The sequence below is a fragment of the Musa acuminata genome, chromosome BXJ2-1 (genome assembly GCF_036884655.1).
Source record: "Musa acuminata AAA Group cultivar baxijiao chromosome BXJ2-1, Cavendish_Baxijiao_AAA, whole genome shotgun sequence".
Taxonomy (NCBI): domain Eukaryota; kingdom Viridiplantae; phylum Streptophyta; class Magnoliopsida; order Zingiberales; family Musaceae; genus Musa; species Musa acuminata.
In genome coordinates this window covers 5,419,560-5,447,500 of record NC_088338.1, presented here as the reverse complement: position 1 = coordinate 5,447,500, position 27,941 = coordinate 5,419,560, and the positions used below count along the sequence as shown (strand labels likewise).

At 34.4% G+C, this 27,941-nt stretch overlaps 3 protein-coding genes across 4 annotated transcripts; all 3 read right to left on the bottom strand.

Annotated features, from left to right (window-relative positions):
- Positions 1-4: 4 nt before the first annotated feature.
- Positions 5-12,705, bottom strand: LOC103983107 (uncharacterized). 2 transcript variants are annotated; one of them, XM_009400277.3, is made up of 14 exons: positions 12,259-12,705; positions 10,949-11,723; positions 10,751-10,874; positions 10,244-10,361; positions 9,953-10,051; positions 9,574-9,867; positions 9,374-9,481; positions 7,878-7,949; positions 7,698-7,784; positions 3,194-3,265; positions 3,014-3,103; positions 1,887-1,994; positions 1,673-1,741; positions 5-271 (listed from the first exon to the last, which is right to left on the bottom strand). In XM_009400277.3, exons 1-14 carry the CDS (start codon positions 12,472-12,474, stop codon positions 200-202), a joined length of 2,304 nt encoding a protein of 767 aa, XP_009398552.1. In that variant the 5' UTR covers positions 12,475-12,705; the 3' UTR covers positions 5-199. The 2 variants fall into 2 exon arrangements, with proteins under 2 accessions (XP_009398552.1, XP_064948696.1); XM_065092624.1 differs by having other exon boundaries at positions 1,907-1,994; positions 12,259-12,681.
- A 290-nt stretch (positions 12,706-12,995) lies between these two features.
- LOC135598585 (V-type proton ATPase subunit F) lies at positions 12,996-17,513 on the bottom strand. Its single transcript, XM_065092630.1, has 5 exons — positions 17,222-17,513; positions 16,465-16,550; positions 15,523-15,604; positions 13,628-13,710; positions 12,996-13,398 (listed from the first exon to the last, which is right to left on the bottom strand). The coding sequence occupies exons 2-5, from the start codon at positions 16,525-16,527 to the stop codon at positions 13,234-13,236; spliced, it is 393 nt and encodes a 130-aa protein (XP_064948702.1). The 5' UTR covers positions 16,528-16,550; positions 17,222-17,513; the 3' UTR covers positions 12,996-13,233.
- A 677-nt stretch (positions 17,514-18,190) lies between these two features.
- On the bottom strand, positions 18,191-23,481 carry LOC135598584 (pre-mRNA cleavage factor Im 25 kDa subunit 2-like). The gene is made up of 7 exons (XM_065092629.1): positions 23,219-23,481; positions 22,365-22,410; positions 19,987-20,080; positions 19,840-19,913; positions 19,148-19,234; positions 18,944-19,054; positions 18,191-18,560 (listed from the first exon to the last, which is right to left on the bottom strand). The coding sequence occupies exons 1-7, from the start codon at positions 23,335-23,337 to the stop codon at positions 18,489-18,491; spliced, it is 603 nt and encodes a 200-aa protein (XP_064948701.1). The 5' UTR covers positions 23,338-23,481; the 3' UTR covers positions 18,191-18,488.
- Between the last annotated feature and the right edge of the window lie 4,460 nt (positions 23,482-27,941).

Sequence of the window (27,941 nt, the reverse complement as noted above, 5' to 3'; positions counted from 1 at the left end):
TATCTCAAAATAAGAAGGGTCAGTCGAAATGTTATTGGGAGGAAACTTACAGAAACAACATTTACTCTCATCTGTGTTAAAGAATTAATCTCTAGGTTGACTATCTACCAAGACCTATAACAATGCAGCACTTGCGACATTTGAAATGCATGTCGGATGTAGATTTTTACCACGAGAGCTATTGCTCGCCAAACTCCGACTAAACCCTATTAATACATGTTAATATCGCAGCTTTCATCTGTTCCTTGTCCAAGGATGATTCCACCACAACCTGCACAAGGAGAGCAAGGAAAAATCATCTGCAAGAACTAAATGAAACATATGGAAAGCTTGTTACACCGACGATGAAGAGATGTCTGTTCCGTGGAACAAACGAATGAATGGGTGGGAACATTGGCAATTGAGAAATTATGTTCACACATCCGACTATTTCAACAGCATGGATCAAGAAACTTCGTAAGGTATGTCCATTGTCTCCAAATCTAATATGACTGCCTTCATTCAATAAGCCAGCTAGTACTTACTACCTGCTAAAAAAGTTGAATTGATTGTGTACTCCACAATAATTAAGTTTGCCCTCGTCTATGAGAGCAGAAGACAACTAAGAGCAGTTGCCATTATTTCTGGGACACTCGAGAGAACCAAGAATGTCTAAGAAACAGTCTACATCGAGAAGCCTAAATGATAGTCAACCAAAAAAAGGATAATCTTCATAGTGAAACATTTTTTGTCCCTACAAAAGATGCATGTTGTGCACACACAAGGCACAAGATTCCATAACTCAGAAACAATAAGAAGCTGTGAGTTCCAATAGCCTTGTCTATTGCCATCTCACAAGACAAGGGAAAACAAAACAAGTCCAAGGCTTTGAGACATCAAACTTAAGTCTTCTTAGGATGCTAAATATTTTTAATATAGGCTGTGAGCTCAACAGATAAATTATGAAACAAACCAACAAATAAATAACACTTTTAGACGTAAATTACTGGAGCCTGAGTACCAGGTGAGATGGCAAGAAAAAGGGATCCATACTCAGATAGTTAAAAGGTAGCTGTGAGTTGCAGACTTTTTTTTTTTTTGGTAAGTATGAGTTGCAGACTTATAACAAAGGATTGTCTTATTGATTGGTACTAGATGGCACTTGCTGAACATTGCCACTCATGTTGACACAAGGCTGTTCCAATTTTTAGCTTGTGCTTGCCAACACCTTATTGTACCATAATATTCCAGAGAGATGAATAGCATCGCCCTAATGCCACAGATCTTCGATGTTGACAACCACACATGTGGCAGCCAGGATCTGTCTTTTAGGAGGCATTATTTGATTCTTGGAAGTTGTACAGAGAAAGAGACTAGACAATGTCATCAACTAGACAGGCAACTTGATATGACTCTTTGAAACACTAACAGATCAAAAAATGATTTTCACGCTTCCTGGAGAAGTTTAAGATGATTCTTTTTAGCTGAAGCAGATGAAGAAATCAAATTTATTTTCCAAATTTCCTTAATTAGTCACAGCTAAGAGATTTGGCATTGGAAGGGGAAAATTGGTCTTTGTTAAGAGAGTGAAATTTCCAATTTAAAGTTATCAACTGTTAAAGTGAGAACATCTGGGCATTTTAGTAATTTGTGCTTTATCGAAACAGTTATATCCACTCAGAAAAAGTCATACCTCTTGGACCATGTTCTCATAACGAGCAAGCAACTTGTACTTGTTGTCAAACATAGAAGCCATATACACCTGAATATAGAAAATTTTGAACACCAAATTGAGCAATTTTTACTTGAAAAGTGCAGCATATATGGAATACAAGTTACCAATTAGTTATAACATGAAAACGAAAAGCATCTTAATGAATACAGGAAAAACAACTGTGCTCATTAACCTGAAATGTTGGAGCTAAACCTGGGCTTATAAAGAAACGACCTTTAGAAACACCACTAATTCCATCAATTTTCTGCAGCTCTTGGATGAGTGAGTCCACATCAGCCCACTGATAGGAAAAGTTTAAACACTTTGTCAGAATACTGTGAGGCCTTGATCTGTAAAGCTAAGTTGGTGCCACTGTAACAAAATACCTTTCTTCACAATATCTATAATCATTTACTATTATCTAGAATTGCTTTTGGATCATTCAAGGCATCTCAGGGATACTGGTAAGATATATCACAACATGATGTCATGATGTACCTAGAGTTGAAACAACTGATGAACAATATGATAATATAATTGGAGACTCGAAAACAAAGAGAGTACTGAACTAGGATCACAAAGGTGGAAAAGTCCATAATGCTTAGTCATTATTATTGTATTCTCATAATTGGTACAAAAGTATCACAATGATCAAATTCAAGGTTTAAAAAACTGGCAGTGGTGTCTATACCAAACTTGTTTGAACCGGTAACCACGTGACCCGAAAAACAGCTAAAAGAAAAAATCAAACATGTCGAAACGGGACCTGCACCACATCATATGCAGTTTGGACCATAAGCTACTAGCCATATCACCTATTACATTAGGGGTATTTTAAAACAAGGATCTGACAGCTAGGGGGTCTTTTTGCACATTAAGGTCACTGATAAACAGAAGGAAAAAAAGCTACAAATCTTGATTTAGGATCCAGAAAGGATATATTTTGTCATTGGCCTAAGGTTCCAAGGACTTGTATAATTTTGTAGACATGTTCTCAGAAAAGAGAAGTTTATCAACAGAAAGGTTTCCTATTTCCTAACTTACATGCACTAAAAGTATTGAACATGAATGGTAGCAACAAAGCTTCTAAGATCAACTATTTAAAGTGGGATTCATGTAGCCCACAATTTTGCTTTACTATCATCACTTCAGTTATTTGTCTTCATTTTTAATCCTTTAAACAAAAGAAAATTCATTATTGGTCAATACAACTTTAAATTCAACTATTTAAAGTTAAATTACTAATGCTGTAAGTGCATTTATACAAAAATGAAATATTTAAAACATAGAACGAGTAATTAAGTTGAAAAAGGTTAACACCTCAGCATCAGATTGTGTCGCTTCCAGTCTTCCACCCAAAGATGCATGATCTCCAACAACAGACTCCAAGGCCTCTATTAATGGGTCTGGCTGAAAGTAAATTCATGACCACAGGTCGAAGCATTATGTTCAGACTTATCTTACTCCATGAAACTCACGATAAATAGTATGTTAGAATACCATTATATCTTTCAATGATAACATGATCCGTTCAAGAGTATAATCCAGTTGATGAACTTTTGCCTCGACAATCTGAAACAAGAAAATAAGCTCATGAACTTCGAGAGCTTCAAAGAAAATGGAGAATGCAACATGGTATCAAGAATTAAAAAGGAAAGACTGCTAGCAAAACATGACACATGCTTTAGTTATAGTAAGAATAGGCTTTGGAAACATCTCCAGAAAGTATCAGTCAACAAGTACCGGTGCATACCATACACACCTACTAGTATGAATTTGATATGGTCATCCATGTCTGAAGCAAGCGCAAAAATTCTTGTTTTATTAATTGATGAAACATAGCAAATGTATACAAAAAGATCATATCCTCTTCTAAAATCAGGGTACTGATCTATCATTTAATATCCCCATGATTTATCCACTAGGGAGACTAGAAAACAAAGCTTCATCAAATGCTTGTTCAATCCATGGCAGACACATATTATCGCACCAAGGCTACTTATCAGATTGGCAGGTGCATGCCCAAATCTTCATTTGCTGCATCTGTTCTTTAAACATCTATTTAAGACATCTTTATGATACCTATGGAAACTACTACATTTTGTGGAGTTCTGCTTTTCTTCATTAAGGTTGACAGACGTGTAAATTGTGTAGTTTGTTGTGATCCAAGCTCAAATCACATAGTGCTTCCCACTAAAAGGGCACACAAAAGTTGCTTTTCTAAACCAGAGCAACAACTTATATGCTAAGTCACCTCACTTCCTCTGTCATTGATGGACGGCTCCGAAGGTCTAGCTTTCATGCGCAATTCCCTCCACCGTCGCTGCTTCCATGTGCAGCTCCTTCCACCATTGAGAGAGAGGACCGCAGCTTCCTCTGCCACCAACGAACACATCTAAAGCTTCTTCCACCCACAACATCATCATCCGAAGCTTTCTCCATCGCTGCTGCTATCGTCCGCAACTTCCTCCGCCGCCATTGTTGTCGTTTGCAGCTTCCTCCATCGCCACCGTTGTTGTCCAAAAGTTCTTCCATCATCGCCACCCTCTCCTTCCCCACTTTCCATCGTCGGTGACTTTTTTTTCCCTCTAACTACTATTAATAATGGATTAAATATTGTTAACAGTAGATTGTTAACTATTATTACCATATAATAGTCCATATTTAGATTTTAGCATTACTAATCTCTATTTATTTAGAACTGTTATTAGGGTTTCAAGATTAATAGCAAATGTACAAAGCAATTCAGAAGATTCATCATAAAATTCAAGAAAGGATCCTACTTGGAAATACAATTATCTAAAGGATCCCAAAGATCCTAATACAATTACTTGTATCTTCTATGATAAAACTACTAGAGGTGATATTTTTCATGCAAAGCAGCATCAAGTAAGGAACTTCAAGAATGTATCAGTATGCAAGAAGTGTCCACCTAATGTAAAAGAAGAGTTGTTGGCTTATCTGACTGAAAAAAGATGCAACGAAATAAATCTTCTAGGAATTTATCCGAGGATAATGCTCAACATATTAGAGATGATGAAGAAAAAGATTATTCAGAAAGTGTCAATGCTAGTGGGAAAATAGTATATGATAGGAAAGGAAAAGAAGTTATAATTGTTAAGAAGGGTAAAAAGAAACCGATGGACTTATATATGTATCAAGGATCATAGTAACAACAAGGTCAAGCAAGAGCAAAATTAAGACAAACAAATATAAGTGAAGCTTGTGATAAGGAAATAAGGGGAAAAGCGATATAACACATTGCTCGCTTCTTCTATCAGACTGGCCTTCCCCTCAGTATTTGTTGTTTGGATAATTTTAAACAGATGATTAAAGCTATTGGAAGATATGATGGCGGATTAAAACCTCCAAGTTATTATGAGTTACTAGTTCCATTACTGAAAAAAGAATTGGATTATACAAATGACTTATTAAAGGGCCACAAAGAATCATGAGTAAAGCATGGTTATTCTATTGTATCAGATGCTTAAATCGACAGAAGACATAGGAGTATAATTAATTTTATGGTCAACTGTTCTTTAGGAATCATGTTTGTGAAGTCAATAAATGCATAATCTTTTATGAAATTTGGAGAAAAAATATGAGTTACTTAACAAGTTTGTGGAAGAAATTGATGAACAATATATCGTCCAAGTTATAATCGACAATGGAAATAACTATATGTTAGCCAATAAAATTTATCTTTTGAATTTTTTAATTTTTAATTACCATGTCTCCAATTTGAATGGAAAACCTATGTGACTCCTAAGTCTTATCAAATTATTATCCTTTGTCTTAGGTAAATTACTTGGAGCAAAAAGACAACACATATATTAAATTTCATGTACGACACATTGCATTGATTTAATGTTAGAAGATATTAAAAAGATCTCTAACATCAAGAAGACTTTAGAAAGGACAATCTTTGTCGTTGGATTTCTCTATAATTATATTGGGGCTTTAAATATGATGAGAGAATTCACAGATAAAAGGAATTTGTGACATATGGTGTCACCCGATTTGCTACTTCCTTTTTGACATTACAGAGCGTGCACTGTAAAAAATATAACGTAAGAAACATATTTACCTTGGAGAAATGGGTGACAAGTAAATGGGCAAAAGAAGCGAAAGGCAAAAGGGCTGGTGATATCATCTTAATGTCGTCCTTTTTGAATCTTATAGTTTATACATTAAAGGTAATGGACTCTCTTGCTCATGTCCTTTGGTTGGCAGATAATGAAAAGAATCATGCAATATGATATATTTATGAGGTTATGGATAGAGTAAAGAAAACAATTCAAAAGTCTTTTGATGAAAATGAAGAAAAGTATAAGAACATATTTGCAATCATTAACGAAAGATGAAATTGTTAACTTCATCGTCCATTACATGCAGCAAAATATTATTTGAATCCAGAATTCTTTTATAAGAACACGTTCATTGAGTTTGATGCAGAAGTTGTAATTGGGTTATATAAATGCGTTGCAAGATTGGTTCCAAACCTTGAGATGTAAGATAAAATCATATATGAATTATCTTTATAAGAGAATGTTAATGGTCTTTTTGGAATTCCAATGATAATTCGATATAGAACAATTAAATCCCCAGGTATTTATAAATTTATATAATTAATTTCATATATAGTATATTATTGTTAATAATAAAGTAAATTTTACAACTGAATAATAGAGTATATTTAGAAATTTCACCTCGAACTTGCAGCAATTGACTATTAAAATTCTTAGTTTGACTTGTAATATCGTATGTTGTAAATGAAATTGGAGTGTCTTTTAACATGTAAGGATCACATAATATTTTTATTGTAATTAATCTATTTTTTTTAGATAGATGTATTAATATATTTTTAAATTATATGACATGACAGATTCACACAAAGAGAAAAAATTGGTTAGAGCAACAATAATTGCATGATCTAGTTTATATAAAAAGTATAATCAAGCATAGAAGGCTCGTTATGATTTATGAAATGATATTGATCCAATCTCATTACAAGACATTGATGATTTAAATAAGTGATTGGTGAGGGAAATAGGTGCGAACTTGTAAGATGCCGAAGATGAACTTATATTTGCAGATGGACGGCTTGGCATGGGGAGATGTGATAAGAGTCTCAAGTGTTGGAGAATTACAAACATATATAAAACAAATGACGAAAGCAAAAATGAGTGTAAAAGCCTCAAGTTCATCTCCTGCTATTATTGAAGAGGAAACATATTTTGATGAAGATGGACAAGAGGAAAAGAAAGATGATAATATGGTTAAGAATGATGATGTTGATTATGATGATGATTGACTTTGATGTAAAGCTTTATTGTTTTGAGTCATTTAACATTTTTATTATTAGAAGATGGATAATGTGACTTTGTACTTTAAATCTTTTCAACTTAATGTCATATTTTTATTTATATAATCGTATTTATCAATTATATTATATATTTTTTATATTTTAATATTTTAGAATGCCTCATTTCGCTCGAACGGGCGCATAAGCCTAGGCGCTTGCCTAGCGGCTCAGCATTTTAGGACCTTGGCACCTTTTGGTGCGTAATATTTTTTAAATCACTGATATGTACCATGACTTGTCTATCCTTGAATTAATATACTATTGTGTATTTATGCAAACCTACATATATTTAGTTCAATGCTGAATAAAATCACCAATATCCACTTTTTCAGATGAATATAATTTCTACATTGTTTTTGAAGTAACATGTATGTTATATCTAGACAAAGGATTGTTTGACAAATGGTTGTTTTCTTAGGTTAGCTCATTCGATAGTAGGAGACTTTTTACTTAAATAAGCATGAACACCACCTTCTAGAATTTTGCACTATCATGGTAGGCTTAATTAATTCCAAGTCAAAATCTGTGATCAAGAGCACAGTCAAATGGCTTCCTAGTCTGGGTTAACAACCATTTATCATCAAAAGATTTTCCCACAACCTCCCAAGGAAAGTAATCACAAAATTACTTATTTTATACCTGCCCAACTTTAAAGTACGATGTTGGATCCAAAGTTGCATCCCATGGAACTTCTGACTGGTGAATAAGTGCAGTTACTCCTTCAACCTATTAATTAATAATCAGGAATAATCAGCTTCTCATGTCCTACCAGAAACTACTGGACTATGTTTAAACAAAAGAATCATGAACAATGATTACCTCCACAAATATGCCAAAGTATGTAATTTTCTTGATAGAGCATTTCACAACATCCCCAATACTAAGTCTAGCCTGCACAAAGACTCATAGAGAATAGATTATCAATTCCAAACTCGAGTCAAATTTGAAGATGAGCAAGTGGAGTTAGTATAATATAATTCATGATCTGTTCAACCAAGAAAAGACAAAGCATTAAAACAAATGTCTTCTGAGACAAATAATCACGAAACAAAGCAGAAGTGAATATCAAGAGTCCATTTATAAACATAAGAACATGGAGCCTACTTACTGGTAAAGAAAGCTAAACCATCAAACACTTTCATAAAAATAGTAAACAAAGGATCCTATTGGCATTGACTCTTAAAAGCAGAAAGAAAAGGATTAATTCATGATGTTCAACATAATAAGTCGAGTTTTATCATGTCTTGACATTTAGAGATGAACCTAAAATGCTGGTTAGTTTAGCCAATCTTTATATATAATTCCTACTGGATTAGACAATATATATGCATGTATGTGTGTGATATATAATATATCACTGAGATTTGTCATCTTTACAGCCATGAATTCATGATATCCAAGTAAAACCATAGGTAATGATGACAAAATAACTAGAATGTTTATCTTCTTATTTTAATTTTATCAAGTAGATCAAGACACTGACCACATGTACAAAGGTTGAACAGTTTGCTGGGCTGAATATATCAAAAGCCCAAAACAACATTTGCCAGGGGAACTTGGAATTAGGCCTAAGTAACGAAGTATTAGAAAGCAAGAGAAACCAAAACAGTGACTTGAGCAGAGGAGAACTCACAAAACTAAAGCTTTATTACAGCTTATCATCTTGTGGATATTTAGAAAGACCTAGGTTACCAAAATAAATGACCAAAAGAATTATTTATAGGAAAAACCATGAGACACCATCTTGGTAAGTGATTTTTTGCAATCTCAAAAAAATCTCATAACAATCTAAAATGATCCTGCCTTTGGACTGATCCCAATCCCTTTGCCCAAATAATGATAACAATAAACACACTTCCTTTACCCTTTTCTGTATATATATATATATATATATATATATATGTATATATATATATATGTATATATATATATATATATGTATATATATATATATATATGTATATATGTATATATATATATATATATAATTTCTTTTCACCTTTGCCCTCATCCTATACTGTGATATGCTGTGCTGGTAGTTGGTTGTTGGTACCTGGTATCCATTCTTTAAATCCTTTGGTTCACAATATGCCTCACATTTCAGGCCTATAAAATTATGAATAGGTTCTCTCCTAGCATGAGTTTAGCAAGCACAAGAACAACCCTGATAATAGAAACAATGTTTTGGACTAGTTTGTGAGCTGGAATCTGGAAAGCTTTGATCCAGGTTCCCAGACAACTAAATTTGCTCCATGCTTCTTAACCAAAGAGAAACTACAAATAAGTAGCAATTGATTTATCACGTTGCTACATACCATAAGACTTCTCTTTTTCTCAACCACCTCTTCCTTTTCTTTTGGCCTCCCAGAGAACATTAACTTTCTGGAGTTTTTATCAGCCAGAATCACAGAAACTTTAAGTCTCTGCAATTTCAGATGTAAGCCATTGCAATAAAAAAATTACAACAATGATTTAAATGGACTAAAATCTGATGAATTAAGCATGTTCTTCAAACCTGACCAATGAATGATGATAGAAATTTGTTTTTTTCTTGGTCATATGCCTCATAAAGATCTTCGAATTTCACTTTTGTTGGTGACACTTCACTGTTCTGATTTTCTTTTCCTGATGTAGACTCCAGTCCAAGATCCTTACTTCTAGCATCATAGCTTCCTAGAATGCTCAGATTCTGCCTGTATAAGGAGGGATCCACCCCTTTTTTTCTTAACCATGACTCAAATGCTAAGAATTTCCATTTGGCACCAAGATTTCGGTAAGGTAAGAAACCTATCAAAGACCCAAATGATACCTGATAATAAAAACGATAAAAATTAGAAAAGTATTTTGGGAACAAATTAAAGATATATGAATTCACAAAGACTAGGCAAACTCACAACAAAACCTCTGCTGCTACAACTAATCAGTTCCACTTCAGCTTTCTCTCCTGTATGCAGCAGATGCCCTGCCCTTTTCCAGTCACTTTCTTCAATTTCCTGCAATTTCCTATCTCCAAAATCTAAGCCAACTCTTTTACACAAGTTTCAAAGGGGTTTGTACATCAAACTTCTTTCCATCAACTATTGTAGCTTCATCAGATCACATTTATTAATGTGATCTTTTCTTAACCAAAAGTATGCAAGGATGCTTTAGTCAAAATGAAGAAAAATCAATGTGCAACAATTTACCTCTTGATCTGCTGATATAACAGGCTCAGTTCCAGAAGTGGAAACATGGCCATCATGCTGCAAAGCAATCTTCTCCTCTCTAAATGGACGGGACATTTCTTTTAAGGGCGAGTCCAGCCTAAAGATTGTTAACTTCACAGTTAACAAATATATGGATTTGCAATAAGACAAAAGAAAACAAAAAAAAACTTTATCCAAAAAATTCAAGTACTCAGAAGTGTATCTGTAGCTTATATGACTGTAAATAGATGACCGTTGCACGTCCATATATGACACCAGCCAAAAAAATGTAAAATCATGCATGAAGGCACAAGGAAATAATGTTTCATAAAATTCAAATAAAGTTACATACGCCAATGAGAGTACCAAGTGGGATACTGTCATGACAGAGATACCAATTTGGATAGAACAGCATACAAGACACTATCCATGATAAGACCACAAAAAGCATGTCAGAAGCCTGTCATGATTGAAATGGACAACAGAAAGTTCAAGTCAGTGAACCACCTCTGAGGCTTTCCTAGCAGGGCAGCTTGCATAGAAATAGCATCGGCAGAGTCATTGTCCAAACGTGTAGATGAAGCTTCAGCCACATTAGCTTCAGCAGCACTTTGATTAGGTGGCTGCAATCCTTGAAAAGTTGAATGCAATATAAATATTCATAACTTAATACAGAGCACATGAGTAGGCAAGCTAGCATATTACCTGCAACCACACCATCATCAAGATTGGATGAATCTGAAATGTCAGCATCCTTGTCATCTAAATGTCCTTCAATAACATCATTTTCCAGTGGCATACTGGAGCTTGAAGATGCATCCAAGCCGGTTACTTGAAGTTCATCCAAGTTTGCTGCTGTTGTGACCAAGTCTGTATTATTCATTGACATATTTCCCTCATGTAAGATCTTCACATCCTTATCTGGGGCCCTCATTTCAGTGAGACTTGACTGAGAAGAATTCCCAGAAGACACACTCTCTTGTTCAGAACCTAAGGGTACTTTAACAACTTCCGGTTTCTTTAGAAGGGATACATTACTTATGTTTTCACTAGTATTTTTTCTCATTTTCAAGACTAGGTTTGGTTTAAATTTTAACTTTGAATTCATTTCAATATCATCATCTTGAGTGATAGAGGGCTTTCGCAAAGAAATGTTGGGATCTGTGCTTCTGTCTTCAGTATCTCCTAGGATTTGGTTTGGCTGTGACTGAATTGATGTGGGTTTTTCAGGGGGTCTCATAGCTCTTATTCCTCTATTCATGGTTGGACGGGAAAGATTTACTTGTCCTTCCACTGTAACATTTTGGGCATTCTTCTTGTTTGATGTATCTTCCTTTTTTGATGAAACAGAAGGTGGTTGCTTCACTCTCATGTCTTCTGGAACATTGATCATGTAATCATCTAGCTTACCTTTATTTCTTCTAAATGATTTTTCAACTTCAAGATAAGAGACATCAGGGTTTGACTTTCTTGCCATTATCTGCAGACAGGTGCACAAGTTTCATTTATCTCAAGCAAAAAGGAAAAAGGAAAATTGCAATAAAATAAAGAAACACTCAAGCATTCAAACATAAAACCTTTGTTTAGGAAAGATAAATGAAAAGGAAATAATAATATGGAACAAAGAAATAATCACCTAACAGAAAGGAAAGATGACTAAAAAAAATATCAAGATGCAAAAACAATGATGCGCAATTTCTTCCCACTTTCACTTTCAAAAGCCAAATACTATTTGCTTGTTTTTTGTTCCCTGCGCACATAAATTTCTTCAATGGGTTCACTACTAAACACTACAAATAACGTTATTCAGTCAATATTCTGAATTCCTTTTGATCATGAGTCATGATTTACAAGTGATAACTCGCTCCTAGGCAAAAGGTTTTCCCTATAGCATCCAAGAAAACAAACCAAATAAGTACTGTATTACCCTACAAGAGTCCCTAACCGTTTTCTATGCTAGCCCAAGCAAGATTGAAGAACGAACGGCACCACCTATATGTTGATCGATTTTTTACCTTAGCTAGGGTAAGCTTAGGGTCCTCGCCGAGAAGGCGCCCAAACTTGAGCTCCATTTGGTCCCACTTGTCGAGCTCCGGCCCGTCTTTAGATGAGGTGCGGAAAACGGGGAGGAGGCCGGGGCGGCGCCCGACGCTCCTCCGCCGAGGAGGGAAAGGGAAAGGGAGGAAAAAACCGCCACCAATAACGCTGCAGACAGTGCGGGCGGCTTCCATCTTGACGGGCGACGTTGCGAGAAGTCGATGCCGCGGAGCCCAGGGCAGGGGTCCCCTGCGCTGCTGCTCACGCCAAGGTAGCTACGGTCATCGCATCACGTCGCGTCGCATAGAAGAAGGGTTCGTGCGCCAAGGGAAGACGATGCGCGCGCGATAAGGAGCGTGAGATGGGATGGAGTGGAAGAAGAGACCAGGATTTTATCCGATGCCATGAGCTGTATTTACGAATAAGGACCCCCCAGCGATACACAATGTCATATGGTTGGTGGAATTTCTATATCTTCGTCTATGGAATTTCGATGTTTTTATCTAATTCATTTTTTTTGTTACGAATAAAATCATTCCTATAAGTCAAAACCTTTTCGATAAATTTCTTTTTCCTTTTTCTGCTATTCTTATTTTTTATTATTCTGATTAAAAAGATCAATGCATACGCAAGTCCAAGAACAATGAACATCTTCCATTGCAGCCAACATGTCTCACCACCAGGCCAGAATATTTAGTAGTTACAAATGTCCACATAAATTAATATACTATGGAATTGTGATTATTTATCGAGGTCTTTTATACATCAATCCGCTCATGTCCAAGTTGACATCATATATTCGAGACAATACAGTTATAGTGATGCTTCCAAAAGTCAAAAGAGTAATTGTTCCTCCGAAATGAATGGAAGCTTATACACATTAAAACAAAGAACAAAAACGACAGGCCATTGAGAAGTACAGATCGATTAGTTGCGTGGTTCAAGCAAACATTTCAGCGCCTTCCTGAGGCAACTGATTCTGCAGAGAAAAGGTATCTCACTCGAGATAGAACCGAATCATGAGCAGGGTCATACGGATGATCCTTGGAAGGAATCTCCAAGATCGCAGGCACAGGCTTGTTGTAGCTATCAACTAGAAACCGTATCATGCTTGCAATCTGAATGGGGCAATAAAGTGCATGTCAATTAGTAGTCAATAAACACAGAACATTTTTACTATGTGTCCACAAACATTTTTCCCTTTTAACAGAGAACAGAGATAACCATGTGACAGAATATTATATATATATATATATATATATATTGCCCAAAGTCCTAGAATAGACTAATAGCAATATTTAAGCACATATGAACTAACCAAAGAAAGGAACCATTCAAATCACTTACGTATTGGCTAATCAGCACAACAGCAATATCCTCCCTTGCGGTGAACTCTTTGAATGCATCTTCTATAGCTTTTACTGTTGTTTCTGGATGAATAACAATAAACACACGAGCATTACTTTAAGAAAGAATCGAAGAAATAGGGATATCAACTATAAAATGGAGAGTTAAACAATACAAAAATTATAAGAGCCAAGAAGAAAAATAATCATTTACTTACCTTAGAATGCAAAGCGAAATAAAGAATTAAGTATTAGGAAAAAAAGGACTAATTCAGTTATCCAAGAAGAAACACTCACAAATTTGATAGAGAAAAAGAATTTCATCCTAGCAATGGCCAAGAAAATTAACATCTGAGACAAAAACATCAAGATGCCAAGAAGAAAACTGACAAAGATTATACTATCTAGTATCTACTAAGTCAGATAAGTATAGCATGCTTGCTCAGACACTCTTCCACAACAAATCCAGAACTTGCAATTTGTACAAGTCAGCAACATTATCATCCATTAAACAATCAGGTACGCAATATGTCCATCAATAACAATGTATAATGATCATATCTGATGCCAGTGGCATTCTGCAAGTGCTGTTGATTCAAACTGTGTATCTCTTGTGACAAACAACATATGGTAATTACAGAAACAAACAGTATATTTGTGGTCAATAAATGAATCATTGCTATGTTTAGTTATACCATATGCACTACATATCTACAATGCACTGACAGCGTATGGTACATTTTTATTACTTGCTATTGACATATCGAAAGGTAAAGATGTATGTGACCGACAAGCCTTTTTCGACTATTTAGAATTAACTTCATCAGTCACTTGCAACTAATAGTCCAGGACATTATCTGTAATTGTTCCAAATGAAACAAATCAAAATTATTTTTTGATGCCCCTTTTTATTTTTTCCTGACTCAAGTGAAAAATCAATGCTTCTCATCTGCTAAAAGAATAGATCCCAGATCTTGTTCCACAAGCCCTGCATACTAGTAAATGTTCCACCATTGTGTTCTTAATTGTCATGGATACCACTTGCTTAGAATAAAATTCTCAACACATTGTCACATCATATTCAATGTCATCAACTTCTGGTAGCATTTTAATAAGTCACTTATGGCATTAATACTCACATAACAGATGAATCTGTTCATCACATGACACCTTAGGCATCTTCATTCACCTTATCAGAAAACTCTACCACTCATCAAACTGAAACAACTCTCTAAAAAGTATGTTTGTGTTCAGCTGATTGATATGATATCACCCGCGAAGTCCTTGGAATACAGACCAGAGACAATATCCATCACCATGTCAATTTATACTTGTACGATGTCAACAAGCCAATTACACATAAAAGTTGAACCAAACCAAGTCCCAAAGTCTCAGCTACAGTTCAATTTTTCAGGTAGTCTTATCATTAAGGGCCTGATTAAGAGAAGCCAAAAACTAGGACTGGATGGGCCCATGTTGATGTTTGTAGGGGTCCCCACAAGCCTAAAGATGTGAAGACAAATGAGCTGGAACCAGGATTAGCTCATTCTCGAGTATGAAAGGTCAGGCAGAAAGAAATTTAGTTCATGGGACGGCTTTGTCCTGCCATGTTTGTCATTTTGTTTTTGGATTGGTAAAATATCCCCTAATATAGAGTATGGACAGCATGTTTTAAGACTCTTTTAGTTTTTTTTTTACAACCAAAGATCAACTAGCTATATTCAACTATTCATAAAGTGCTTTTTATAGTCTTAAATCAAAAAATGGTCAGTAATAAAAATATGACCATATGAAAAAGTCATCTGAAGTACAAATTCTAGCATTACAGTGTTCCATGTAGTCATAAAAAAAAATGATCAGAAAAGCAAATCTAATCTACTGAATTCATAAACATACTTGAGTCCACGATAAGGTAATTTGTCTTTCTCCGTAAATCAACATTGCCAACTCCAGCCAGCAAAAAGCCAGTAACAGTGTCCTTGTACCACAAAGCATCAGATAGCATCTGATTAGCTTTATATTTGCAAATGTGTATAAAATATATAGTATTACTATTACGAAGGATTTAAATCTCAGTCCAGTACTGATCTTAGTAATATTACTGGACAGTATACAACCCTGTATAATACTAGTAGATCAGGAAGTATGCTGCCATGTACCACCCAGGATCACCCGAAAATCAAAATAAAATAATGACCAGTACCAAACCATATGGTCCAATACTGGTCAGCTACTTGACACAATGGTACCATGAACAGTTTGTATGATGATTACAAATAAATTAGCAACTTGTCATCCTTTTAACACCACCATATAATTCTGCATGGAAGATATTACCAAGTGAAATCACACAATTACCCCAGATGGGGCTTACTGACTGGTTCATGCAAGAAAATAATGGCCCACTGCTAAGCATGGTGTGATCAACTTGGAAAATTTAAACGCATTAATATGATAAAAATACATGCCTCATTCTATGGCATACCGAAGAAACCTTCTCTTTTTTACTTTGTAGTACAAGACAACAAACCTATGATGCTCAGAAGTCAGAAATAAACTGTCTGAATGCACTCATGCTAATACATTTCAATATTTTCAAGATGAATATATAGGAAAAAATATTCAAAACTAAGTTCAATAACTTGGTTCCCAATCTGCAATTCGTCTCTGTCAACAAGTAACTAGATGTTTTGGAATCCTACTAACTAATCTTAGCCATCCCCTTTCTGAATTTCACAATTAATTGTTTTCATTTTCTCATTTAAAAACATCAAAATAATATGGCATTAGCAAAGTGTTGCGTATCATATATTTACCAAACAACAAAACTATGTTTACCTCATCAGCAATCATAGCTATAAGGGCAGAGTTCTTGGTCGGGATCTGAGCTCTCCCTGCCATCTCAAGCAACTCCTAGTGAAGACCTGCCCGATATTAGAAACAACAAAGGATCAGTAATCAAGGAGCTTCTTAACGTGTAATAAAACTTAGAGCCAACAATTATCAATCGATTACACCTCTAACCAATATAAAAAATAAAATGCTTGGAATTGAGATAGAAATCAAATCTAACAATCTACTATCTAGTGTCAGATTTTTGGAATCAAAGTCAAATCTCCAGAGCGACTATCCTATACATCGAACGAAGAGGAACTATTGAAAAGAATTAAATCGCATCCATATAAAATTTTTTGGCTCCTTTTCAGGAATCCATCAAATTTATATAACTGACGAGCTTTCAAACACACAATTCGCATCACAACCAACAAAAAGCCTACCAAATTATGATGGGTGAATACGAACCAAACCACCCTGCGAAACCCTAAGCAACAAAACTTACAACTATTCAGAGTGATCTTGAAATTAAATAAAAAAAGACGTCATCTACTTTTAATCAATCGCTAATAATACAAGATCGTGCCCAGAATTCGCCAGATGGGACGATCGCGGCCCAACTCAGATCCGGATCCGAATCAGCGGGTTCCGATCTTGTTTCCATGAAGCGCTTGGCTACGATCGGCCGGAAATTAGACCCGAGAGATCCTACGGATTCCCTCCAGCGATCAAAGAAGAAGAAGAAGAAGAAGAACATTACCCGCGCCGCCGACCCCTACAGCAAATCGCTGCTCTTTGGTTGCCGCCTCTCCTGTTGGCCGTTCGTTGGCGGTGCCGGGACGACGAATTCTGAAGGAGCGAAGGAGGGAGAGAGAACGCAAAAGCGGCACGTTGTCTTCTTTTACTTTCGAATAACGTAAAAGTAACAAATTCTTGTTACTTTTTAAAAAAATTTCGAATAACGCTTCAACTTAAAAAAATATTAAACAGAATCTTTTTTCTTTCTAAAAATGAATATTCTGTCGATGTCGCTCGTCGCTCTTTCGGAGGGGTGCCCACCTCCACCATCGCCCGTTGTCGTCCATCATCCACCCGTCATCCATGAGGGAAGGGAAAGGAAGGGAAGGGGGAGACGAGGAGGAAGGAGGAGAAGACGAAGGGCGATCGGGAGTCAAAACCGAACCAATTAATAGTTTCTGATTGACTAAATATGAAAAATAGAAAATTAAAATATGAATTGATGGTATGATGTAGTGGTTAATACTCCAAACATGAAGTGTAATGACATGGGTTTGAATCTCATCTCGAGGAGATAATTTTTTTATCAATTGAAATCGATAAATTGAATCAAAACTGAAGGAATATTAACCGCTGGTTCCAATTATGAAATTGTAACCACCGAAATCACCGAAATATATAAAATCAAAATCGGAATCACCGAAATATATAAAATCGAAATCGATGGTTCTGAAATCATGATCACCTGTTGACAATCCCAGAACAGAAGATTTTTAGTCAAGGTTGTGTGTCTAGCCTTAGTAATCAATAACTCAGACAGAGTGAAGACCAAATTTATTCAAAATGAGACAACTGCGATATAAACCAAGGCAAGCACAATCATCCACCCCCGGTAGTATGAGCAGAAATCCATAATCTCAACATGGAATATGGCTGTCTCTGATTCATTCAGATCATTGCATACTTGTTTTTGAGATGAGCACCAGGATCATGATCAAGCAGCTCCATTCCAACATGTACAATTTTCTCAGCATTCAAATAAAACCTCTTGTTTTCTCCCACTTGTACCAAGCCTCAGGACATCAATACAGAAAACATGAGTTAGAAGTTAATTATAGATGACTCGTGTTTCGTGTTCATATGAGTAAATGTCAAATATACATGATGATTCAGAGTCTTATGTAAAGGGCAGGGTCGGGATGGGTTCACTTCAGAATTTTGCGACTGCATTAACATCAATTTGACTCCATTGCTGAAGAATTATGTTTCATAATTTGTTCGCATCAGCTTCATGAGGAGACCATGTTGAACTGGAATCTCGACAACTGTTGTGGGATGGTCGAGATAACAGGACCATATCTCTGCATGAATTTCAAAAGTAATGTTTATACAGATTCATGTTTAACAAATTCAAATCACTAATAACAAAACAAAAGCAAATATGACTGAGATTTTCCACCATGTAGAAGTAAAAAACATTAATAAAACAAAAGGTTATGTTCTGAAGATCACAACTTGGGACTGGTAACTGTTTTGGTTTAAGTTTAGTAGCTCAGAATCATATGATTCTTGAAGGAAATAACACTAAAAAGCTAACATAACAAAATGTACAAACATACAATCATATGTAGGAATTAAAAGATTTCATAATGGACAACAATGAGTCGGTAAACGCCAAAATGCCAGCTTTTAACCACTTCTCCCAAACGCACACAATTTAAACTGCAAATGGAACTGCTGATACCTGAACATTGTCATAGAGTTCAAATAAGGGAACAGCAAGCAACTTCAAATTTTTTGGAACAGCAAAATATTCTCTTTCTGACAGATGAACGAGGAAAAGCTTCTTACACTCCTGTGTCAGAAAATTATTTTAGAAAAACAGAAAGAGAAATTGATCATCATCTAAAAATATCATTTGATCTTTTTAGACTATAAAGCAACTGACCTTGGGCTTGGTAATATGAGGAGGACAATATGGATACATAACAGTTTCAAAATTGGGTCTCCACCAAATGGCAACACACTCACCAATCTGCAAGTTAGTATAAAATAGAACCTGGATCACACCCCTTTCATCATATGGTACATAATCAAATGTGTACTTCAGAATGATTCAACAACAATAAAGATAATGTAGTGGAAGGGGTAATCTCATCACAATTATATTGGTCGAAAGATATGAAACAATTCAAAGCATTGGAGTATGGATTTCCAAAAAGCTTTATGATTCAGATCACATAAAATATCAGAGATGATACTACAATATAAATATATATTAACAAATGGACAAGGCAAGTGGAACTAATTACATATCACAAAAGATGTACAAATAATTGTCCAACATGTTTCATTTTTTCAGAGATAAATGAGATGATGCACTGTAACTATATAAACATCTCTAACAATATGGAATAAGTTGAGATCGGTGCAAGGTAGAGGTCAAAACATACAGCAGATCACATGGTGTATTTTCCTGCATCCTTCTTTCCTGTTACTATGATTAGGTATGTAGGGTAATGCTACACAATAAATTGTGCAAATTTGCTCATATTTTAAAACTATTTCAAGCATATAACACATTAAGTACAGAAAGTAGCAAGCAATGGACATAAAAAGAAGCTAAATCCAGTGAAATACCTGCCAGTTCGGTTGAAATGAAGGTGAATTTGCAGCAAGTTTGCTACAAAGCTTTCGCCTCAGACCTTCAATCTCTGTCAATTTAGCCAGACACACAAGTCAATAAGCCGATGGATTCAAATCATTTTCAGATACACAAGAACATACCGTTCTCTCCAGGCTTTAAACGTCCACCAGGGAGCTTACAAAATGTATTTCCTATTTGCAGTAACAGTATATGGGGATGATTGTGCTCCTGAACCTGCATGATGACCACAGTTACATCCAAACCTATTACCAATAAGTTGGCCAGATTCAAGATTATCGGTGGGAGTGCAGATCTAGAATCTTTCAGGTTGGTGTCAGATTGGTTTTGAGGGAGTTAAAGCTTATAGATGTCAATGTGCTCATTAAAGATGTAACCTGACTTTTTATGTTATTTGATATCTTAGTAATTAACATTACCAGCTTGAAGAAATGATAAGCACAAAGGTCTTACTGCGGTTCTCTGACCTAATTGCCTTCCTCGGGCTCCTCACAAATTTAGATTGTAAGAGAAATCAATTTCATGTATATATAGCATTAATATCGTAAGCAAAGTAAGAGACTATATCAAAACAGTAAACCACTAGCTCTGATACCAGAATTGGTGGCCTGTAATTTGAAACAGCAGGCCTTTCTTGTTATGATGTTCCGCGATATATTATTTTGAAACAGTAGGCCTTTCGCATATATTATTTTGACAAAAGAACCCCTGTTATGATGGAGGAACCACCAAGGTACGAGCCTAGAAACTTACTTCAACAACAGCAAGATTTTATCAATCACTGTGAAGCAGAAATAAGAAGGCTTAAAAGGGCTGTGGAATCTGAACAACATAAGGCCAAAGAGCTAGAGGAGATGCATGCTCAATCTATAGCCGTGGCTCAAGAAAACCTCTGCCTCCAGAACGAGGTAACAGAATTAAAGGTAAATTACGAAAAATTAAAGGAAGAAGTACTGGAAGTAGACCAACTGCGACTAGAAAAGGCTGACCTCCTAAGGGAAATACAAAGATTGGGGAAAAGAATAGTGGAGGAAAACGAAGAAGAAGAGGAAGGCGAGGGAGCTCTCGTCCTTCTAGAAGAAGAAACCCAAAAAATTCTGTCAATGGAGACAAAGGAAACAGGAGGAGCAAGGAAAGCCAAGAACATGCTCTTCAATTTAAAGGTACAGAGCTAGTCTTCTACCACAAAGTCTGGATTTTTGATCTCCAATTTGCATGTAATTTTATTCTTTTCCCAATGTTTAAGTGGATCTTCTCCAATGTAGCCTTGGGCTTTTAGTTGATCCAGCAGACTCCCGAATTTTTTCTTTATATCCCTATCATCTTGTTGAGTTTCTGCTGAATATAGTACCGCTTCCAATTCTGGTATCAGAGCTAGTGGTTTACTGTTTTGATATAGTCTCTTACTTTGCTTACGATATTAATGCTATATATACATGAAATTGATTTCTCTTACAATCTAAATTTGTGAGCTTTTATACAAAGATTGGGGAAAATACAATCGCAACTTGCGCGATTATCCCAACAGGTATACTCATCATCTGCTGTTTCAAATTAAAAGCTTTTTGTGGGACAAGATAGGACTATTTTTAAAAATGACATACTCTGTGATCAATGAGTTAAAAATACTGGTGAAGTAAATTCCTAGAATAGAAAAAACTTCATTCTATGGACTACCACAAAGGTCAAACCACTACTATGCTAGTAGCTGCAACACTAGTTCAGTACTAGTGTAAGATTCTCATTTCTGGAAAGAATTTTTTTTATTAATGTCAACATTCTAAAAATGTTTCTCACAAAAGCATAGGTAAAATCAGCAACGGACAACAAAATTCAATAGAAAAGCAGGGACGCAAGTGAAACATAAAGAACAAAATCATTTGCCTGCATCATTCAGATCCATGGATTCTCTTATCAATGTGGTGTCAGCAAGAGAGTAAAATCAATGTCAAACTCAATAAAACATGTTTAAAATAGAATTGTGTTCAGGGGCTGAAAATGACCTTCGTGCATTCTTAAAGCCTTCAACCTTGTAAGGAATTTGTAACATGAATTTACTAATTCCATTTGAGATTGTAACTCTAACTACCAATTGGCTACAAAAAAAGCTTCATATAATTTAGATCTAAGTAGATACTGAAATGACATCTACTCGACTTATTCATTTTTGCACCTAAAACAGATGGCCAAAGATGAAAGAAGTTTGATGGCTATGATAGTTGTGGCATTATTTTTTAATTATCAAATGTTCAATAGGCATATCATCATCAAAAGAAGGGAGATCAGGATTCCAGGAGCTGAATTCAGAATCCAAAAATTCTTTTCAGATACAGGTATCATAGTCTTTACTCTTAACACAAGCTACTATCCGAGCATCATGGGATCTCGGGCATTCAGCTTAGTTATCAAACAAAGTAAATAAACGATAAAAACTATTGTCCTGGGGAATTTTTTTTTAAAATGTTAACAATAAGTAAATGTGCTACGTGTGGATTGTTACCAGTAGAATACCCTCAACACTTGTCCGCATTCCTTCCTTCATATAGCTGAACACAAAAGGAAGGAAAAGAAAAACAAGCCAATCAAGATATAAGTTGTAATAAACTCTCATAAATAAGAAGCAGAAATGTGTAGATCAGAGTGAGAAAAACCAACACATGGAAGCCTTTCACCAGAGCAAACTTTAAAATTCTCTAAAAGAAACATACAACATCAGATGCATCAAAATTCATCATAAGCATTGGCTCTTTTACTAATGAATAATTTCAAGGAAAAAAGTCATCAATCAGTACTTGAGGCACTCGATTGAGATTTGGAAAAACCAAAGCTTGCAGATTGTGGAATGTCACTACAAGAGGTTCGCACTGTAGGTCTTAATAAGTTCAATCATAAATTTCCCCTTTATCTTCGCCACCTTCGTTGCTGTTCTGTATACAACCCAGATTAGAATGACTTCAAATAACTAAGCACCGGATGCATCAAGCGATGTCCCCAACAAGAGACGAAACCAACTCCAACTCCAAACAACTTCAAAGTACCAAGCGTAATGTCAAGATAAAACCGAAAAGAAGGCGGTTACTATTTCCCCACACAAAACAGGCGTTTTTGGCCGCGATCATCATCTCAAAGCAACTATACATATAATCGGTCAAGATCCAATCTTTATCAATCATCAAACTGGGAAAATAAGTCATTATCGAGGGAACAGGAACAACAGAAAAGCCTCGAATAAAGGGGAAAAACTCTTTTTGATGAGGGTTTCACCCATCGACGACGATACGTGGATAAAAGAATAGGAGTTAAAACGAGAGATATCGGAACCTAGGATTTCCGAGGTGAAGACGGAGGACTTACTTGACCTTCATCCGGGCCAAGCGATCAGCGACGGACGTGTCCTTCTCCATCTTCGCCTCCTTCGTGCCGAACGTGTAGTTCGATAGTGGGTACATGTTCACCACCGATGAGTTTACCATCTCTCTCTCTCCTCTCCTCTTCTCCCCTCCCCTTTTCTCCCTCCTCGCCTCCGCTGGGTCTCTCAGGTGATCGGCCGCCGGCAGCGTCTGAAAGAAACCGATAAATTGCAGCGTAATAGGTAACACGTCCCTGTTGAGTTCAACTTGGATCCATCCGTGATGTGCTTCTTCCACATGCCACTGACATGATGATCATGATATGCATATAAAGACAAAAATATCCCTGTGTTCCTCTTGTATCTCCATCCGAATCCAATATACACTTGATCGAACCAGACCCAAACCCTATATATATATATATATATATATATATATATATATATATATATATATATATAATTTGATGGAAGCTAATGATTAGGATATAACAAATTAAAACTATTTTCTAAGCTATTAGAAAATAGCTTAACTTAATTCGGATGAGTTAACTTAGAGGACTAATAATATCTCATCCTTTGTTTACGATGATTATGTCCTAACCATCTAGATAAGAATTTTTTTTATATCTAAAATATTAAAATGAATAATATGTAGTTCGTGTTTGATTTGATGTTGACTTGATAAATAAGCTAATTGATTTGAATGAGATTGGTTGTGGTGAACGATTTTATACTCACGTATCGTACCATTAGTGTAAAATGACTTACACTCCGATGCTTATCAATTTAAAATAATATTGATAATTAACAAAGAACAACATCGATCAATGCATAAAAATATAAGTATGTAATTTTCTTGTTTATTCCCTTGATTGTATGTAATTTACCATGATCATTATGTAGTTAAGGAATAAAACAAATTGATTTGTTCTTCTCTAAGCACATTGTTTAATTAGAGAACAACGTTTCCACCCTATGCAACTCTAAACAAGCTTTAGATTAAGCAATTATGGGTTTATTATGAATAAACATGTTTTTTCTAGAGCTAATTATATATTACACTTTGTAATTAGTTATTTTTATTATACCGATTCCTATACTTTTAAAAATTATATTAAAATTTTTATATTTATAAAAGTAAAGTATTTAATCATGTTTTTTCTCACGTTGTTGATTCTGTTGACGAAAATACTACATGTGCTTATTATAAATCAAAGTGAAGAAGAGTCAGCATATCCTCGATGGTAAACCTTACAATATTTTCATCAACATAATCAATAATATAAGAAAAATATGATTAAATGTTTCACTTTAATACGTATAAGGATCTAAATATAATTTTTAAAAATATAAAAATTATGTTATTTATGGTATTGAGATTATTTATTTATTTTCATAAATTAATCACACTAAAAATGCTTTTCACACCTCTCAACGATGAGTGCGGTGTTTTAGTCAGGCTGATGCACATATGGTTATTTTTTCACCACATGACATTTATTAGTTAATTAGATTTTATTTTCTTTTATTAGTTGCGAGAATAATGCCATGGATAATGAATATATAGTTAATTAATCATGAATTTCTTAGTATTAAGAGTCATGTATAATAATCCAAAATAAAAAAAGGAGCTTCAAATTACGATTAACTCCTACCCGAAAACCTACAAATGAAAAAACTAACAAAAAATAATAAGTCTCTTCCATAATATAATATATATATATATATATATATATATATATATATTTTGTATTCATCGATCTTATATTAACTTAATTAGTATAAAATAACTAGAAATCATCTCAGCTTTGATTTTTTGTGTGATCGAGTTACATAAATCAATCCCATAAATTTTACACCTAAAGTGTTAGTCTGATCATGTTATATACTTAACTTATTTGAATAGCTAATAGGATGGTGTAATATCTCACCCGTATACCTTAGGTCGAGCTCAGAATTATAACTAAGACATTATAGTATGTATGTATTATAACTAAGACACTATAGCTTGATATGTCTCCTTATTTACTGCACTATCTCAATCTCACCCAATGCTTTTCTTTAAGGGTTCATGTCACTGTCAACTTGATTAAGTACTGCTAAACTTGATTATCACCCACTTCAAGGGTAAAAGAATTAAAGGAAAATAAAAATCCTCACCGACTTCAAGAATCCTTTCTTAAGGTATCAATTTGTACTTAATGATAGAGGTCGTAAAAAAAAATATTATTTTTATTTTCTAAATATCAATCTCTAAATAACAATGCCCACCTTCTTACGAAGAATAAGAAATCTCTTATTGTCGTAATCTCATGGATTATTCTATTTCTTTAATAATCTAAAATTTTTTGAGTATTTTAACTTGTGGTATGAAAAAGAATCTTCAAAAAGTATCCAAACTTGAGAATATTTTAACATATAGTACCAACAAGAATCTTCAAAAGTATCTAAACTTGAATATATTATGAAAAAGAGTGAGAAAAACGAATAATTTAATTAAGATTTAGATCACAAAACAAAACTAAAAGTAAGTAGAGAGGAGAGAGAGACAATATAAAAAGAAGTACATGGCAAGATTTCTTATAAGAGCCAATGGATGCTTCCATTCATACCTAAGTCAAATTAGTGGTTCAAACTTGCATTTATATTCTTATTTTAATGATAAAAGATAGTAATTCTTGTACTTTGAAGGACAAGAATTTTTGTATAAGCTTGTACGGCCCTAATTATATTTACATGCAAGTTGGTTGCATGTCATTCATTACAAACAACATGGTAAAGAAGGGCTTTGAGAAAAGATGCCTTCGTTCTTTTCTTTATGTAAACTCATGGTCAAGGAGATAAAAGACTTCAAAAAGAAGACTCTTAAATGGATTAGTATTTTCTTCCCAACAAATAAAACCTAAATTACTTTTAAGAATTTTACATAAAACATCTCATGCTCTTCAGGTTAGTATTGACTCCATATAATAAATATACATTTGCTAGTTGTCCTTTCTAGTATATTTTCAATTAATCCCTCTACTTACTATGAGATAAGAAGCTTGTAAATTCTATTTCAAAACTATGCCCTAAGAGCATACTAATACATAGCTAACGGGGGCATACAACTCCTTGTCATTCGTTAAGAGAGGAGAAGATAAATCTAATTCTTTTTGTAAATCGATAATACTATAGATGTTCAATCCGAGGACGATGTACTTATAGATTAGATAAAGACTTTCTAAGCAACATTGAAATATACGCATCGTAAATTTAGAGATCTATTATTATTTGATTTTAAAATTTGATATTAAAATTCTTTCATAAAATAATAACATATTATGATTTTCATACTTACCGTCTTTCTAGTATATCTTCAATTAATCCTTTACTTATTATAAGATAAAAAAATTATAAATTCTATTTCAAAATTAGCATAGTAATTCATAGGTGACACCAAAAGGATACTTCATTCAATGATGTAAGCTTTTAAATAAAATAATAAGATTCGAAATGATATGAGGAGAGTGACTCAATTCAATTTATATACATGCAGTTTGAATAATTTGCTATCTTAAGAAAAAAAACACAAAGAGAAATATCTTTTAGTCATAAATCACTCACAACATTGGAGGCATAAGCAAATTTCAAATTTTGACTTGAATCATAGAAAAAACGAATCACTCTGAACAAAAATCGGTTTCTTTTAGAACAATTAGAGACCTTTTTTAGGCTTATAGTCAACTCAAGAGATTTAGCTAAATGTTGAATCATTCTTGTTAATTAGATTGAATGCAACCGCAAGCTACTCCCTGGAAAATTGTCTTCGAGCAAAATTTGAGAGCCTCTCTTTGCCCAGGCATGTAAGTACATATGTAAATAAACAGTATGTATTAAGAAATGAGAATATAAATGTGTAGATAATGTCTTATTCATAGGTTTATACTTTTGGAAGCAATTGCATTGACCAAAATTTAAAATGGTTGTCGAAGTGAAAGGTCATGCCGATTGATTCCAATTCCGTGTTAGGTGGAATCATCTACCACCCACATGTGTCGAATATATATATATATATATATATATATATATATATATATATATATATATATATATATATATATATATATATATATATATGCTGAAATTTGAGAGACTGCTGCATGAACTCTATCCACTTTCTTCTGTAGATAAATTGTAGAAGATTTTGCTTGACACTTCAATTATTTTCATTTTCTGAGTCAGAATTTTGGTAGAACGAGAAATTCTCATAGAAAAAGAGTCCTCGTAAAAAAAAATCTGATAATTAAGGTTTGATTCTTATTTAAATATATAATATATCTTTAAGTCTTAATAGAGGAGAGCAAGATATGAGAAATATTTTTGGTATTCCTAAATATTATTCTAAGATATCTAGAGATGATGAGAGAAAATATATAAATTCTTTAGAACCGACTCAGAGATAGTCTATTAATATCACATGATAAAAATTTTAACTTTTTAACAAATATAAATAAAAATTATCAAACCATGTTAATTTTAGATTCCTCAATTTCTTTTAATTTTGAAAACCCTTCTCTTTGTTCCCCCAACACATCCACTGTAAACATTTCATTTTTAAGTGAACACATCATCCTCTTGGTCAATCAGCAGTCCCCAGTTGCAGCTTGAGCACCCTTCTTAGCCCATGATTGTTACGATCATACAATTTACCTCTTAATTAGCTGTTGTAGCATTTAAAGTGTC

Bases quoted from the DNA above. Each gene is read 5' to 3' on its own strand.
- LOC103983107 (XM_009400277.3), bottom strand. From the start codon at position 12,474: ATGGAAGCCGCCCGCACTGTCTGCAGCGTTATTGGTGGCGGTTTTTTC. The intron at 7,785-7,877 runs GTAATCATTGTT...ATTAATTAATAG, and splicing joins ACTTTGGCATATTTGTGGAG to GTTGAAGGAGTAACTGCACT. The intron at 1,995-3,013 runs GTGTTAACCTTT...TTTTCCTATCAG, and splicing joins CGACACAATCTGATGCTGAG to TGGGCTGATGTGGACTCACT.
- LOC135598585 (XM_065092630.1), bottom strand. From the start codon at position 16,527: ATGGCAGGGAGAGCTCAGATCCCGACCAAGAACTCTGCCCTTATAGCT. The intron at 13,711-15,522 runs GTATGTTTATGA...TTATTCATCCAG, and splicing joins TTACCTTATCGTGGACTCAA to AAACAACAGTAAAAGCTATA. The intron at 13,399-13,627 runs GTAAGTGATTTG...TGCCCCATTCAG, and splicing joins TTGTGCTGATTAGCCAATAC to ATTGCAAGCATGATACGGTT.
- LOC135598584 (XM_065092629.1), bottom strand. From the start codon at position 23,337: ATGGTAAACTCATCGGTGGTGAACATGTACCCACTATCGAACTACACG. The intron at 20,081-22,364 runs GTAACAATCCAC...GTCATCATGCAG, and splicing joins GTGTTGAGGGTATTCTACTG to GTTCAGGAGCACAATCATCC. The intron at 19,914-19,986 runs GTATGTTCTTGT...CTAAATTGACAG, and splicing joins TTTAAAGCCTGGAGAGAACG to AGATTGAAGGTCTGAGGCGA.